This window comes from Staurois parvus, unplaced genomic scaffold (genome assembly GCF_062004578.1).
Source record: "Staurois parvus isolate SC_StPar_1 unplaced genomic scaffold, SC_StPar_1.0 ptg000422l, whole genome shotgun sequence".
Classification (NCBI taxonomy): Eukaryota; Metazoa; Chordata; class Amphibia; order Anura; family Ranidae; genus Staurois; species Staurois parvus.
In genome coordinates, this window is record NW_028318218.1 from 11291672 (window position 1) to 11303986 (window position 12315).

General features: G+C 41.6%; 1 protein-coding gene and 1 pseudogene across 1 annotated transcript in view; one reads left to right on the forward strand and one right to left on the reverse strand.

Moving 5' to 3' along the window:
* SMARCD1 (SWI/SNF related BAF chromatin remodeling complex subunit D1) overlaps nucleotides 1-11025 on the forward strand; it is a 36774-nt gene extending 25749 nt beyond the window's left edge. The window contains exons 11-13 of the mRNA XM_089687320.1: nucleotides 6950-7072; nucleotides 7160-7261; nucleotides 7354-11025. Coding sequence (XP_089543446.1) covers nucleotides 6950-7072; nucleotides 7160-7261; nucleotides 7354-7407 — 279 coding nt within the window. The 3' untranslated portion in view covers nucleotides 7408-11025. The remainder of the gene's footprint in view (nucleotides 1-6949; nucleotides 7073-7159; nucleotides 7262-7353) is intronic.
* Nucleotides 404-504, reverse strand: LOC149454660 (U6 spliceosomal RNA; annotated as a pseudogene).
* Nucleotides 11026-12315: the final 1290 nt, after the last annotated feature.

Here is a 12315-nt window from a genome sequence, read left to right on the forward strand (position 1 = left end):
GGTAAGATAGATAACAGAAAAAGAGGGGGAGAGGTGAGGAAGGCAGGAATGGGGGGAAAGGGGGATATATAAGGTTAGAGCGAGTCTATAAGATGCCAGACGCACCATATTTTATTACATTTATGGAGAGTTGTTGAGCCGAGCTGTCAAATATTCCATGTTATAAGCATTGTGAATACATTTGTAAAGAGCTTGGTAGCAGATTTGGCTGTATGCAGCTTGGGCAACCCCAGGAGGTAGTGTACTGGATCTAAATATAATGAAGGGTCGAATAGTGATTCTAAGAGGGTTTTAGTGTGTTCCGAAAGGTGTATCTTGGGGTGTAGGGTTCATTACATCTCCAAGTGAGAGGTATAATTGGATTAATTCCATTTAGAGTTTCAGGTGTAAGGTACCAGTGAAATAAAATATGGAACGCTTCACAAATTTGCATGTCATCCATGTGCTGGGATCTGCTAATCTGTATCGTTCCAATGTTGGTATATGCCCTGCCAAAGTGAGGACTATATTCAGAAATGCAAACGAACATGCTGCCTGCATGCATTCCACTTGAGAGGTAATGTAGGAAAACTAAAAAACATAGGCAGCATGCAGAATTGTTTCTGGTTAGATCCATATTCCATTTGGAGTTCACATGTTGTTACTCCTGAACAGGGCTTTTTTTCTCAGAGGAAAGGTGGTGGAACTCCCCCACCCAAACCTGGCCACGCCCCCATCAAACCCTAGGACCACCCCTTTAGAGAACAGGAATGCAAGTAAAATTTGGGAGGGGCTTCCGATGACATCATTTCCCGTACATACCATATAAGGGAAATGATGTCATCGGACCCCCGGCTGCCTCTTGCATGATCTGCATGAAACACATGCATAGATATAAAATGACTAATGTACTGACACCAGAAACACATGCATAGATATAAAATGACTAATGTACTGACACCAGAAACACATGCATAGATATAAAATGAATACCGTACTGACACCAGAAACACACGCATAGATATAAAATCAGTACCGTACTGACACCAGAAACACATGCATAGATATAAAATGACTAATGTACTGACACCAGAAACACATGCATAGATATAAAATCAGTACCGTACTGACACCAGAAACACACGCATAGATATAAAATCAGTACCGTACTGACACCAGAAACACATGCATAGATATAAAATCAGTACCGTACTGACACCAGAAACACACGCATAGATATAAAATCAGTACCGTACTGACACCAGGAACACATGCATAGATATAAAATCATGGCAGGCCGTTTGTAAACGTCCAGCATAGATATAAAATCAGTCTAGCATGCATGTGTACCCTGTCTGGTAGATGTGCCTGCTCCTACAGGCTCCCCTAGGGTTGCCACCTTTTCCTCCAAAAAATACCGTCCATCACTGAATTTATCTTTCCTGTTCCTCATGCACAGGAGGGGCGCTCTCGATCGGCGCCGCTGAGCGCTGAGCAATTGCGTTCTGAAATAGTTTAGGTGGGCTCAGGTGGGTGAGGATAGTTTAGGTGGGCTCAGATAGTTTAGGTGGGCACAGGTGGTTGGGATAGTTTAGGTGGGCACAGGCTGGGGAGAGAGTAAAAATTTAGAGCAATACATGATACTGCAGTCAGTGACAGGGAGCCGAGCGCAGCTTACCTACTCCAAGCTGTACGGCCCCTGCGTCCACGCTGTCACTGCCGTTGATGTCGCCGCGCCGCCCCCGATGTTTACACGCCGGCGGGGGGGGGCGGTGAAGCGTGCATAGTGTCCTCGCCCATCGTCCGCGCCCCCGATGTTTACACGCTGGCGGTAGAGGGGGGGGGGGTGAAGCGTGCATGTCCCCGCTCACCGGCTGTGAGCAGCGGCAGTGACAGGTGCCGGGCACGCGCAAGCATGACATAAACAAGCCGCGTCCGGCACCTGTCACTTTCGCTGCTCTGCATAGCTTGTCAGCTCTGCAGAGGCAGTCGGTGAGCGGGGACAAGAAGAAAAAGGTGGCGGAACGCAGTACCGCCGCGTTCCGGCAGAAAGAAAGCCCTGCTCCTGAACAGCAGTCATTACTGATTCGCAATATTGATGAAAGAAGCTAAAATCAAAACTACATTTATAAAATCTCTTTTAAACAGTATAACAAGTTGTATTCAGCTATCTCCTGGCTGTGGCCATGGTTTGAGCAGGAAGCCAGTCAGTACACAACCGGCCTTGCACTAAACCATCATTGGGAAGTTCAACAAAGCAAGCCTGTTCCCTATGATGAGTATTATTCAAACTTCCAGCAAGTCTCCTATAAGTGAGCAGCATATGTACTAGGAAGTTACCACGTTTGTTTATTACAGACCTCTATATAGCGCTGACAGTTTACTCAGCTCTTTACATACTGTGCATTGATTCACATCAGTCCCTGCCCTCAAGAAGCTTACAGTGTAAGATCCCTACTTCATATTCATACAGACACATACTAGGGCCAATGTAGTCAGGAGCCAACTAACCTACCAGCATGTCTTTGGAGTGTAGCGGACACCCAAGCAAGAACAGGGAGAACATGCATGCAAACTCCATGCAGGTCGCATCCTTGCTGGAATTCAGAGGACTGCATAACAGAAGTGCTAAGCACTAAGCCAGACTTAAGTTGTCTATAGATATTTTTTGGGGTGGTTTTATTTTTTTCGTTCAGCAAACACTGAAGTAAAATTAGGTGGAACGTCATTCTCTCAACCAACATGGACTATTTCTGACCCTTATGCTGCTAGCATTAGTAAATAGGAAAGTATATCATATTTAGTTTTTTTTCCTTTGCATTCCTTCATGATTTCCTGGTTTCCATGCCTAGGCAAACGATGTCATACATCCCAGGAGTCTTCAGGAAGAGAGGGAGGGTGGGTTCTCAGATCAGCCAATGCCTGAGCTAAGGACTGATGGATTCCGGGAAGTAACTGCTTCATGAATCCTCTGCCTTTACTCAAGATGGCCACTGCCAGAAATGCCAGGAGGTGTTTTTCAAAATGATTTCTCAGCAAAATAAAGCATGGGGACCTGGATGGTTGGAGGAGTTTGTTTCAAATATTAAAAATGAATTCTATAGCACTTTTGGTTTGGTAGTCTGATGCAGTGCAGTTCCACTTTAACAGTTTTCTCAATCCACACAAACTGTTTGGTTTGATGTTATTCTGACAGCGGGACCCACCACTGTCGTTACACTGATCGGCGGTTGCAGCTGATTGACAAAAGTTTTTCAGCATGTCCATTCAATAGAGGTCAATCAAATGCTAAACTGCAAATGCAGGGGCAATGATCAGTGTATGGCCAGCTTTAACCTATGTAAGGGATATGTTTGTGTTCTGTCCTTTATAAAATGAAATATTTTGGCTGGAACATTGTTGTAGAGTCTTATGTCACCAGCAAATAAATGGGATCGCACTAGGTGATTTCCTTTCACACTTCAATCAAATTGTGTTTTCCAAAGAACTTTATCAAGCTAACATAGTCAAAACAGTCTGTAAAGCTGGGTACTCAAAGGCTGAGTATCAGCTGGTTCAACAGTCCATCTGGCTTCCTGCAACTGGACAAGCTGGAAAACCAGCAGCCAACTGGCATCTTGTAACCAATGGCTGTGAGCGCTGATCCGTGTATCCTGGTGGGGGACGGTCCCCCTGTCAGAACACAATAGTACAGCGGGGAGAACCCTGTACTAACATTGCTTGTGTTACTACAGAGATCTGTCAGTGTGGTTTTTTTGTTTTAGTTTTTTGGATTTTTTTTTTTCAGCCCGCAGGGTTGAGGGATAACAAAAACTAATAGTGTGTACCAGGCTTTAGTCTGAACTGCTTTTTGTTTATTATTATTATTATTCAGAATTTCTATAGTGCCAATAGTTTGCTCAGCGCTTTACAGTATAAAGGGACACAATACAGTTCAATACAAGAGGGATAGGAGGGCCCTGCTCTTTAGAGCTTACAATCTATTTTATTAGACTGTAGCTCTATTCAAAACTAAGCTCTTAATTTGCATTTTGTCCTGTTTGACAGTCTTTCAGTTAATTTTTTGTATATCATTTTAATGTTCGGAATTAGAACACATTTTTTAAAAATGTTCACTTTTTTAGTCACATAAACATGAAATATTGAGAATAGATATTTCATATTTTTATTTCTAGACAACACACAGAGCACAGGATTCTGTTTTTGCTGAATGGCAAACTAAAATAAATTTGACGTAAAACCATTAGTTTGTGAATAAGATCACTGAGGTACCTGAACCCTGATCTGACACTAGGGGGTTGGTTGATGAAAACTAGAGGGCAAAATCTGGTGCAGCTTTGCATAGTAGCCAAGCTTTGACCAAAAAAAAACCTAGAAGTTGATTGGTTTCTCTGCAGAGCTGCACTAGATTTTGCTCTCTCCAGTTTTAGTAAATCACCCCCATTGTGTGAGAGAAGACTACTGAGAAAATTCTGGGTTCCTACTGTTGAATTCTCATCCTAATGCTGCGTCGTGTTCTGTAATGATGATCCAAAGGCTTCAACATTTTTTGGTCACCAATCCAGAACAAGTGTACAGATCTGGGGATTCTGACTTTCCTCTGCCTTCACTAGCTGCATGCTTGTTTTCCACAAATAATGAGGTTAGAGCAGGGTGGATTTGATTTAAATCAAACTGATTTAAATCACTAGTCAGTAAGGCTTGATTTAAATCCTAGTTTTCTACATAAAGACTAATTCTTGCTGGTATAACTTTAATATGCAAGTAGATGAAGATTTTTAGAATAACTTTTTATATTAGTTTTTTATCCCCAGTTTAATAGGTTAATCATTCATATTTGGACAACTTTTCTTTTGTACTTAGGAAGGAGAAAAATAATCATTAGCTTAATAATAATTTAAATAGATTTATTCAACTGAAACAATAACATTCCAGCATATGTTATTTGCTTAAACATCCATGTTTGTTAAATAATTTGGCTAAACAAAATATATATATTTTAAGAAGCTTAGACTGTCAGCCCCTTCCTCCTCACACTTAGTTTCACTTTCTTCTTGTGCAGATCTATTCCACTCCAAACAGTCAGAAAAATATTGTTTCTATTCTATTCACTGAACTTCTTGAAACGTAGCACTGAAGGGGTTGATTCTGTATTCATAGGTTTGTAGAAGTTAGGATGAAGGTCTTTTTCTTAACTCTGTTCATGTTATAACATTTTTGCTGTGAAGAAGAGGCATGTGATCTCCGCTGAGTCAAATTCAGTTTTGAGAACTGCAAAAGTAAACCGAGCATCTGTGATAACATCTTGTAGGCAGAGAAACTGCCCAATAATCTTACAAAAACCTCTGGAAGAGCATGACATTGTGAATGGATTCATGGAATTTATTTACCAAAAAAATTAAACATATACAGCCTTATTCTACATAATTAAAAAACGAATCTTTATTTCATGATGGAACAACCTTTGGATGGTAATATATTTTCCTCAAAAAGCATTTTATTTAAAAAAATCCGATTAAATAATAAAAAAATCCGATTTAAATAAAAAAAATCTGATTTTTTTTTAAAAAAATCATTGATTTTTATCCACCCTGGGTTAGAGGTTGTCAGATCAACATTGTACTAAAAAAAACCCTTAATTTTCTTACTTCAATTTTCCTTGGAATAGTAGTGTGACTGCTCTGTCCAGCGGGAAGTGAAGTTTGACCCACTTGCCCAGTGCACCCGTTAAACTGGTTGTAAAGGAAGAAGGTTTTGTTTGTTTTGTTTTTACCTTTACTGCTTTCTCTGCAGTAAGGTATAAAACCACCTGCATGCAGCTTCCCCTGCATCCCCCCTAAATTAATACCTGACTCCGATCCTGATCCAGCAATGTGTACAAGAGCCGAGGCTCTCTGCTCGCTCGGTCCTCATTGGCTCACAGCGGCAGCCATTGGTTCCCACTGCTGTCAATCAGAGCTAGTGGCTGGAGACGGTGCCAAGCCCCGTTCTGTGTGTCACACAGATCTGGCTCAGGAGGGAGGCGAGCACACGAGTGCCCCCCATAGCAAGCAGCTTGCTATGGGGGGCAGTTAGCAGGAAGGTGGAGTCCACAGCACTGGCAGGGAACACCAGAAGAGGAGGATCGGGGCAGCTCTGTGCAAAACCATTACACAGGGCAGGTAAGTATAACATGTTTTAAAAAACCAAGGTTTACAATAACTTTCATCTATGGTGAGGCTGTTACTCCTCTAGACCAGCACAGAGCACAGTAAAGGAAGGGCAGGAAGTACATTTCCATTAAATGAAAAGGGTGTTTTGAGGTACTTCCGAGGGAAAATCAGCATGCAGTGGTCCAGGACAAGAAAAAGAGTAAAGGTGTGAGGCTTCAGTTTGGCTTAAGGACATGTAATTGGTTCATGTGAGGAAGCGCTGATCTTGCTCTCCTGTTCTCTCCTGGAATATTTATTTAGCATGTGCACCCTGGAGGCTTTATTAGTGTATGAAGACGTTTTCTCAGCCTCAGCTAATTGATTGTTCTGTACAGCTTTTTAAAACGTGTGTGCGTTCTTCTGAAGATTATGCATTTTGTAAACGGCATTTTCCAGTCCCTCATTTCATGCTCTTTAGTAGCCTGCTCCCAGGTGCACTTTTATGTTACCTAACCAACATCTTACCAGGTCTGTTTGCTTTTCGTCTTCTGTGTTCATAACACATTAAACTCCCAGTAGCAGCAAAGTAGTGCTTCACTTTAACCTGTGTGACTGCCCCGACTCTACATCTGTGTTCTAGAAATAAGTGACTGTTTGATTTCATTTCTAACATCAGCAGTGACTTTAATGATGATTTACTCTGTTGGATAAGCTGCCCTGGTGGTTTGGTGAAGTCAAACAGCTGTTGAGGTATCTGTTCAATCACTTACTCCTTGGAGCTTTATGCAAATGGCCATCAATATGCAGTCTTGGTTCTTAACATATGTTCTCTTGTTTAGATTCATGAGACGATTGAAACAATTAATCAGCTGAAGATTCAGAGGGAGTTCATGTTAAGCTTTGCTCGTGACCCTCAAGGTTTTATCAATGACTGGCTACAGTCTCAGTGCCGTGACCTCAAGGTACGCGATTTTGAAGCCATTTGTTCGCGTGGTGTGTCGTGTTTTTATTCAGCTTTCTAAACCCTCAACGATCTGCTTTGTCCATAGACCATGACGGATGTTGTTGGAAATCCAGAAGAGGAGCGCAGAGCAGAATTCTATTTCCAGCCCTGGGCTCAGGAAGCGGTTTGTCGATACTTTTACTCCAAGGTACACACTTGTTTTCCTTGCATGCAGAAGGTATTTCATGCTGTTTGTGCGTATTACTTAAGGCTTGCTTTTGTCGTGCTTTGTGTATATAGGTACAGCAAAGACGCCAGGAATTGGAGCAAGCCCTAGGGATCAGAAATACATAAAGAGACGCTGGCACATGAGAAGCTGCCTATGGATGTATGGAACTGAGTGCTTCTCTTGGCCAAATTTTCAACATCTTTTTGAGGCTTTAGGATGCTGCTGTCAAGTATATCAGAACTGAGGCCTCTGCCACCAAATGACTGACAAGTGGAATAAGGACACACTAATATTTATACTGGTCCCAGATGAAATGAAAAACATAGGCCGCCACCAGATATTTTGAGGGTTAAACTATTAAAGTTGAAGGATCAATTACTTTCAGTTTCTTTCCCACCTTAAGTGTCATTTTGTTGTGTTTTTTGTTTGTTTGTTTTTTTGTATTAGGCTTCATTCACACTGACACTGTCAAACCTGTGCAAGGACATTTATTAATGCATCTAATGATTTTTCAATGGTGCTATTCACACTGCTCATTCACCTGTGTTTAAAGAAACTATAAATATGTGTCAAGGATCCAATTAGACACTCAAACGTGAATAAACGCATGTAAAGGTGGCTAAAGCACTGCCATCTAAATGCAAGAAAAATGGATCTGGGAGGCATAAAAAAATTTTTTTTTTTTAATGCTTCCTGGAATATTTCTTCTGTGTGTAGAAAAGCTAAACAAAGAAGTGTTAATGTACATAAGGCCTTACTATTTCATTCACACCTGCATTTCTATGCAGTTAGAGGGTATTTCTAAACTCCTTTTAAACGTATGGATTGTCAAGAATGTAGTTCACACTATACTGTGTTTAGACATATTCTGTGCATCTGCGATCTGATTACAATCTTCACATGTAAACATGACCAAATTGTCTGCATAAGCCTTGTTCACACTGCAATGTTTAGCTTTTCTAAGAGCAGGAGAAATTTTCTGGCAAGTATAGACAACATTTATGCCTCCCAGATCACCTGTTCCTGCATTTAGTGCCCATTCATACTAGGAACTGCATGCAGTGCGATTTCATCCCCTTATTTTGTATGGGCTGAAATCACGCAGTACTGCACCAAAAGCAATGCATGCACTACTTTTTGAAACACACTGCAACCGGCTTGCATGGTATTTATGTACCATGTGATCTGGTGTGGGCAAACACTGCTTTTGGGGTGATGTTAACTTTGTATTAACACCCACTGCAGATCACAAGGGCAGTGGGATTGGAATGCGGTGTGGAAAACTGCATGGGGAACGTGGGTTTCCCCCATCGCGTGCTAGTGTGACCGGGCCCTTACATGTTCCTGCTGTACAACAGGTTCAGACATGTTTAGTGTGTCTAATCGGATTCTGGAAGCATAAAAATCTATTCTCTCTTAATGCAGCTAAACTGGCTGCACGTAAATGCAGTGGGAATGGTACCATTGCAAAGTCATTGCATGCATTTGTGTGTTTGGAAATGTCCTCTAAATACAGGTTTACCAGTGCCATGGTGAATGAGTCTTTAAAGCAGGAAAAAGTGATATGTGAAGCAATAAAGTTGTGTATACTTCTCAGATCACTTCTCCTGCGTTTTTAAAACATGTAAACACAACCGTGTCAGTGTGAATGAGGCGTTGATGCTGGTTATGTTTAACTTGCATGTGCAAGGTGTTTGGCCATGCTTAGTTCACCTACTCTTTGAGCTCCAAATTGATTGACATACTTAAAATAGTATTGTCTATCCATGTAGGTTTACTGTAACATCGTTTAGATTGTATTGATCACACAGAGGTGGTCAGTATATTTCAGAATAATGAAAATGCAGCCAGTCAATTCACTAGTGACACTTTGACCTTGCCTTGGTAGGTGAAGCAGTTGCTTGCTAACGTATCAAACATATCTAATCAGAATTCATCAGTTTACTGAAAAATGATTTCTGATTGGTTGATGTATCTTCACTGTGCACCCTAAGGCTACATACAAACTATTTGGAGGCTGTGCATGCCGATTCTCAAACTTTGAAGACCAATTTTTGAAGCTGGTTGTGACATCACTGATATTTTTCAACTGCAATACTGTATATCCAGTTTACTGAGTGCAGTCTGTTTTTATGACCTGAGGTTATGTTTCCTATGCTGGCTTATTGCATGGATTGATGTGAGTCCTTTGTTGGTTTTCCAGAGTCCATTGCATGGATTTTTGTTTTATTGCTTGCAAAGCAGTGATGTTCTGTCAGTTGCTGTCATGATTGACAGCTGCTTCACTCAGCATCAGAAATGGTCTTCATTTAAAGTCTAAGTTCACATTTACAGAATTCTGTAAGGTGACCCAACACTGGACCCCCTCCAGTCCTGCGATCCTTCGCTGTCATACACCAGCATGTTGCTTTACCGGTCCGGGGGATTTGAAATCCCCTTGGCTTTCTTTCCTCTCCTTGCCGTGCTGACGGGATGGGCTGGACAGTTTCTGATCAGTCAATACTGTCTGTGTGACAGTGTTGACCAATTAGAATCCCTCTGGTCCATACTGCTGGCTAAGCAGTATGGTGTGGAAATTAAGCCACGAGGATTTGAAGTCCCTGGACTGGTGAAGCAGCATGTCTGACAGCGGAGGATCACCGGGGGGGGGGGGGTGTCCAGTGTTAGGTTACCTTACAGATTTTCTGTACAGCCAGACTTACACTTTAAAAGTAGATATTTAATGACAGGCCCTGCTGCCCAAACAAAGTAGCAATAAATACAACTTTATCAACAAAGATTTCACAAGAAATAGGAAAAAAAAACAAAACTAGCCGCCAGGATGTTGTGTGCTGGGAGGGGCAGATGACATTGCTGCCTCCTGGCTGCATGGAATACTGCGAGGACACATGCATGCTATGGACTTGGGTGCATTCTCACATTATTTTGAGTGTCCAGCTATCCCAGGAAGCGTTGGTTAAGACATGGCGATTTCACTCATCCACCCTGGAAGCTGCCACCGTGGAGAGTATTGCGTTTTTTTTTTTTCTTCTTCAACTTTTTCTTCCTACTGCTAAATTTGTTTGGATGGCAGTTATGGTCTGTTTAACATGCAGTGAGCATAGGTCTTCAGAAAGAGGCAGACACACTCACGACAGTCTGTTTGTAGCCTTCTCATTTAACTAAAGGTCCCTGTAATTGATGCCTCTGTGAGATCACCAGTGTCCAGTCTAGTGGATTGATGGCTGAGCATTCAGTCCTACAAAAGATCCTTGAATTTCTGTAAGTAGTTGGTTCACCTAGCTAGCCTTCCAAATAAAGATATATTAGAAGCACTGATAAATTTGATTTCAGGACTGCCATGTAAAGGATTCCAGAGCCCTGTGCCGTCTATCACAGGTTGCAAAATGTATTAGAACATAATTTTTTTTTTTTCAAATTGGAAAAGGTTACACGGTTATGGATGGGGAAAGTGGTCAGTAGATTTCAATGAAGGACTCTGGTTTATGCAGCAGAGTGTACAATAAATATTTATACAGCATTTGCAGTCTGCAGAATGGGCTCTTGATATGCTGCTTTGCTTTCTGGGGTGTTATCCTTAGAAGCTCTCCAATCTCTCACTGAATGTGCCAGCGAGCACCTCTATTCTCATGAAATATGTAGCCTTTTTTATTTTTAAATGGATTATGGTTTTGATGGACCAAAATATTGTTTTGTATCTTGTAGTCATTGCCAAGTTTTAATAAAAGCAACTTCTCACTAAATTAATGTTGGCCGTGTTAACCTTCATTTCAGCACAGTAAAGTTTTGACAGACAAAAATGTACACACTGACAGTTTTTATTAAAGTTCATGTATAGCCAAGTGTAGTTTTGGATAGAGTAGAAAATGAAAAGTACATTTTTCCTGCTGTCTGTATTGGGTAGAGTCGCTTTGTCTGTTTGTCCCATTGTCAATAAGAGGGAAAATTATAGGAAATCCAAAATGTTAGTTTGTGAACAAAACAAGTGGCAGTAAATGTTCCATTGGATATACCTGTTCTGGTGACAACTATGGGGGAATTTGCCTTTTTTTTGTAAAGTCTATCTCCTATTATTTTCTGGGATGAGGAATTAATTTAATGGAATGCACAGCACAAAAATTTACTGGCTTTAACCCTTCCCTACAACAAAGGTGTATACACTTTCACCCGAAAGCCTACCTTTGACCTTCAGCATATCAAGATGTTTGACGTTTTCGCTTGGCAGAGGGAAAGAACCAGGAACAAAATTTACTAATGGTAGATGCAGGACGACAGACGATGCACTGTGCTGGTACAGACATTTGTTAGCTCCTGTCTCTGGTGTAAAAACCCCATCACTTTCCCATCCTCAAGGAACTGCAGGTACCACATACAGCTGACAATACGAGTGGAGATCTGCATGTTGCTATACTCATGTAAAAGCAGGTGATTCCATTTATACAGGTAAGTTGCACACAACTGTTCACTTGGCACTACAGCTTCTTGGGCGGGGGGAAAGTTCCAGGGATTTCAGGTTTGAGGCCACAGAAGTGAGACTAATAAATGTCTGGGTGCACGAGGCCTATAAGTGTTTGAATACAATGTGGAAATGCTGAAACCCCGGTCAGGTTTCTACTTTGGGCTGTATACTTGCTGTGGAAGTTCACCCTCCATTTGTTGTGACCATTGTCATTGGGACAGAAAGTGATGGGAAAACCAAACTTACAGTTCCCAGTGGGGACACCTGTTGTAGTGACAGCTGAGAGGCTTCACTTCAGAGACCTTTTCGCTTGTGTTGTGTTAGTGGTACAGGAAGTGAAGGGAAGTCTCCCCACTGGGACAAAGCAATTAAAAAAAAAAAAAAAATACATGAAGAGCTTCCACTCAACCGCTTCCTAACCACGCTACAGCCGAAAGACAGCTACAGCACGGTTGTCCAGTTCTGGGAGGGAGTCCATGGACATCCTCCTGAACGCGCCTCCAGTGCTGTTGGTGATCACTGTGTCCTACAGCCACACCTGATCACTTGATTAGGTAAAAGGCCAATCACAGCA